At 45.1% G+C, this 3,643-nt stretch overlaps 1 protein-coding gene across 1 annotated transcript; it reads right to left on the bottom strand.

The window, feature by feature from the left end:
- Window positions 1-1,542: 1,542 nt before the first annotated feature.
- LOC104455755 (polyvinylalcohol dehydrogenase) lies at window positions 1,543-3,173 on the bottom strand. Its single transcript, XM_018877296.2, has 4 exons — window positions 3,028-3,173; window positions 2,290-2,601; window positions 2,080-2,185; window positions 1,543-1,848 (listed from the first exon to the last, which is right to left on the bottom strand). Exons 1-4 carry the CDS (start codon window positions 3,171-3,173, stop codon window positions 1,543-1,545), a joined length of 870 nt encoding a protein of 289 aa, XP_018732841.2.
- Window positions 3,174-3,643: the final 470 nt, after the last annotated feature.

The following is a 3,643-nucleotide window of genomic DNA, read 5'->3' as shown; positions in this document are numbered from 1 at the left end:
TGATGCAATTTATAAAGCCGGCATTGCTGCAGATTATAAGAAAGTTTAAAGAAGAACCTATCAGCTTTGATCTGTGATTTTTATAGGCCGTGTCTACATGGAATGGCATGGTTTGAACTTTTCTTTTTTTTAATCAGCTTCCAAGTATAGTACAACAGTTATATTAGGCACACCAGGGCTCGTGTGCTCATGTAGCATTATACACAAGCTCTTAGATTTGGTGGGCTTCACACATGATCAAGTTGATCTAATAGCTTAGATGCATTGGGCTCATAAATCCCGCCATGTATGTTCACGTAAGTACTGCTCGTATGCATATTGCCCACATTGTTGTCCATGTTCATGTGGAGAGCATGATATTTTATAGGTAGAACAGATCAGGTATAAACCAAGAAAAAAGGGTTACTAACAGAGCACCCCACTTGAAAAATTCTTTAAGCTAAGCTTGGATTTGAAATTTCCTTAGCTACCATCATAAGCAGTTTTAAAGATAGTTTCATAAACTTAACTATGCTGCTGTACAATATTGTGTAATAATCCATACAGCTACTTGCCACATCTTCAATTTTCAGCAACTTAAATATAAATCCAAAACTCTAAAGAAGGAAGCTCTTGAGGCAAATCGATGCAAAAAAGCAGCATCACATGCTGGCGCTCCATTACAAGCTCTAAGAAAGTTCATGATGCTTTTGTTTTCACAGGAAAAGCTGTAAAAGAGGGTATGAGGTCAAAAGCAAATAAGCCGACATCGCATCTCTCGTGCCCACAAAAATTATTCTTTGAGGAGTCATCCGGACTAGAAACGAGGCTACGTTCAAGCTCGATGTGCGGTCAACTGAGCTTTGAAGCACTTGCCGGTGATTATTCCAAAAGCTTCTAAATAGCAACTCCAGCTCATATATAAATATGGTAGAGAGTTGGTTGCTTAGGCCACCAGACCAAGCACACAAAAGGAAATCGAAGTTTTGGAGCTCGTTCAAATGCTTTGGAGGCCAAACAAGGCCATGCACTCGTCAAGTGTCCCCTAGAGTTCTCCTGAACACTTCAATAGGGATTTGAAAAGGAAAGAAGAAAATACAAGCCAAGTTCCTAGTGAAGTGTTTGGGAACTCCTGGTGCCATATGATATATACCTCATATACCTTCAGAGTAAGGTCGGTCTTCAAGTGCTTGAGTATGTATTAGCTTCGTGATAAGAAGGTTTGCTTTGTTTTGCCGTGCATGCCCATCGGAACACTCACCAAGCAATATATAAGCGACATACTCCCTCACCCCCCCGGGCCACTCTCCCCTTGCTTAGATCTTTGTAAATTTCAGGTGAACTGATTTTTGCAGGCGGTCATGACGTTCTACTCATGAGAAACCATTTTTCATTTCTTGATACTTAATAATGCATTATGTCCTGAGATGGAGCGAAAGATATATCATATAACCAACTTCTTTCCATATGGATCCTGACTCAAGAAACTAACTATTAGATTTCTTACTTGACACACGAAGCATAAAGATCTGTCCCTCCAGTCCAAGTTGGATAGAAAGGTGCTCATAGGCCCAACTTATACCCATTCCCATGATAAATGCACCCATAACTTATTGATATCCCTCCGTACACCGTGGCTCCTGAATTGTAGGACCGCAGTATCTTGCCCGTCTCGGCATCCATCGCAAACACGGGCCCCTCCGGAGCCACAGAACATGCAAACATGACGCCATTCGCCACAGAAACCGGCGTGGGTGCCATTTCATTGCTCGGGTTAGCCGTAGACCATAGTACTTCTCCAGAACGCCCGTCCAGGGCGACCCACGCGCCTGCCGTCGTCGTTTGGGTCGAGGGAGCAAGGGTGAAGTTCTTTCGATTGCCATTGGCAGTGTTAATGTAGACCCTTTTGCCATCTGTGGCCGCGCCTCATGTGCCTCCCCCTTCAGTGCTACCAGGTCCTGCCAGCTGTCTTGTCGAGAAGAATTATATTTGGAATAGAAAATGGTGAACTTCCTTGTTAAATTTGTTTAACCTAGTTCATTGGTAGCGCCAAAAACTTTCTTCTCCTAGATAGAAAAGAATGAAAAACACACTACTTACTCTAAACCATACTATATCCCGAGAGTCATGATCCACAGCCCAAGCGAACCCGCTCATTTGTACCACGACGGCAATGTCGTGGGGATCGTGATCAGCATCAGAGCCTCTCCGAAATCGGCATCCACGTTAGGCCTAGTTGGACAATCAGTGCTGTTGGGCACCAAACAAGCCACGTATCACACGTCGTAACCTCCTAATTGCGGGGCCCACCTGATCCTTCCTGACTCCATTTCGAACGCTATGATCGAATTGAAGTTCACATCAGGCCCGATGCATTGGTCGGGCGCGGTTGGCGGGATCGTCTGATTGTTTTGCCTCGCTTGGCATTCTTGCACCTTGGCTGGGGCTGTGTAGTGGTTGCCCGTGGCTACATAAGCGAGCCTCCTCTTGGGGTCTATCGCGGGGCTACTGCCCCATATGCAGGCTCCATCGTAGCCTCGAAGTTCACCGCCGTTATCGGGGAGCGTGTAGGTTTGCCATAGGATCGCACCGGGTAGAATGTTTAGCTTAACCAAACTGCCTCTGAAAGCGCATCATTGCACTTGAGGTAGCCCCTCTTCTGTGGACGATACTCCAACGTAAAATGCCCTGAGAGAGAGCAAGAGAGAGAGAGAGAGTCAAATGGAAGAGAAATGAGACCATTAATAAACTACTAGATATTTAGATTGAAGAGTCTACTTTGCTGCATTTTCTGATTTAGAGTGTAGGCTCATTCTAATAAATTAAGCAAACCATCCGTCCTATATTTTGAATCAAATTAAATGATTGGCTTAAACTACCATCCAATCAAAATGAAAATAAGTTTCCGTGATTGTCTCTCTTTAAGAAGCATTGGACTAACCCCAGATAAGCCGTTCTGGATGTTGTGATCACAGCCCGAGGATGCGGATCAAGTTGGGTCGACCAAACTAGCCTCCCATTTGATCGGTTCACGGCAATCACAACCACCGGACCACAGATCGAGCCAATCGGAGCTTCTCAGCAATCGTCGGGGTTGACCTTGACAATGTCACGTTCACTATAGTTGTGCCTCTGAGTCCCGTCAGCTCGCTCAGGTTCTGCTTCCAGACCAAGCTGCCGTCAGACGCGTTCATGGCGTACAAGTTACCATTCCACGAGGGGAAGTTCACCACTGCAGTACACCACCACGTTGGCCACTGCCGGCGTGGCCGATATGTCCTTCCCAGCAAAGAACTTCCATCTCAACCGTAGGTTTCCCACCGTGGAGGGGCCAATCAGTTTCTCCTCCCAAGCGCTTCTCGTGTTGCGTAGATCTCCTCCACGATTTAGCCACTACATGGCGCATAAAATGGAAAAATCAGAACTAGTGATAGAGCTACGTACAACATCTGATCATATACACCTCATCCTAAGAGTAATGACGTTATTAGAGTAACATCGAGAAGCTAGAAAATCTTACATGAGATCATGTCTAATGTATCTGATGACAAATGAAACGGTGAACATATATTCTCTTTACAATGAAGAAATCACGTGTTGTAGCTATGCAACAGCAATGTTCAGAACAGACAGCGATGACAATGAAGATGCCCGGGATGCCGTG

The sequence above is a fragment of the Eucalyptus grandis genome, chromosome 7 (genome assembly GCF_016545825.1).
Source record: "Eucalyptus grandis isolate ANBG69807.140 chromosome 7, ASM1654582v1, whole genome shotgun sequence".
In the NCBI taxonomy this organism is placed as follows: Eukaryota; Viridiplantae; Streptophyta; class Magnoliopsida; order Myrtales; family Myrtaceae; genus Eucalyptus; species Eucalyptus grandis.
This window is presented reverse-complemented; position numbering and strand designations above follow the sequence as displayed.

What these genes read in the sequence shown, in the direction of transcription:
- LOC104455755 (XM_018877296.2), bottom strand. Translation starts at nt 3,173, where the DNA reads ATGAACGCGTCTGACGGCAGCTTGGTCTGGAAGCAGAACCTGAGCGAG. An exon ending in TTGGCTCGATCTGTGGTCCG is followed by an intron (nt 2,602 to 3,027) that starts GTGGTTGTGATT and finishes ATGCGCTTTCAG; the next exon opens with AGGCAGTTTGGTTAAGCTAA. An exon ending in GGGATATAGTATGGTTTAGA is followed by an intron (nt 1,849 to 2,079) that starts GTAAGTAGTGTG and finishes GGCAATCGAAAG; the next exon opens with AACTTCACCCTTGCTCCCTC.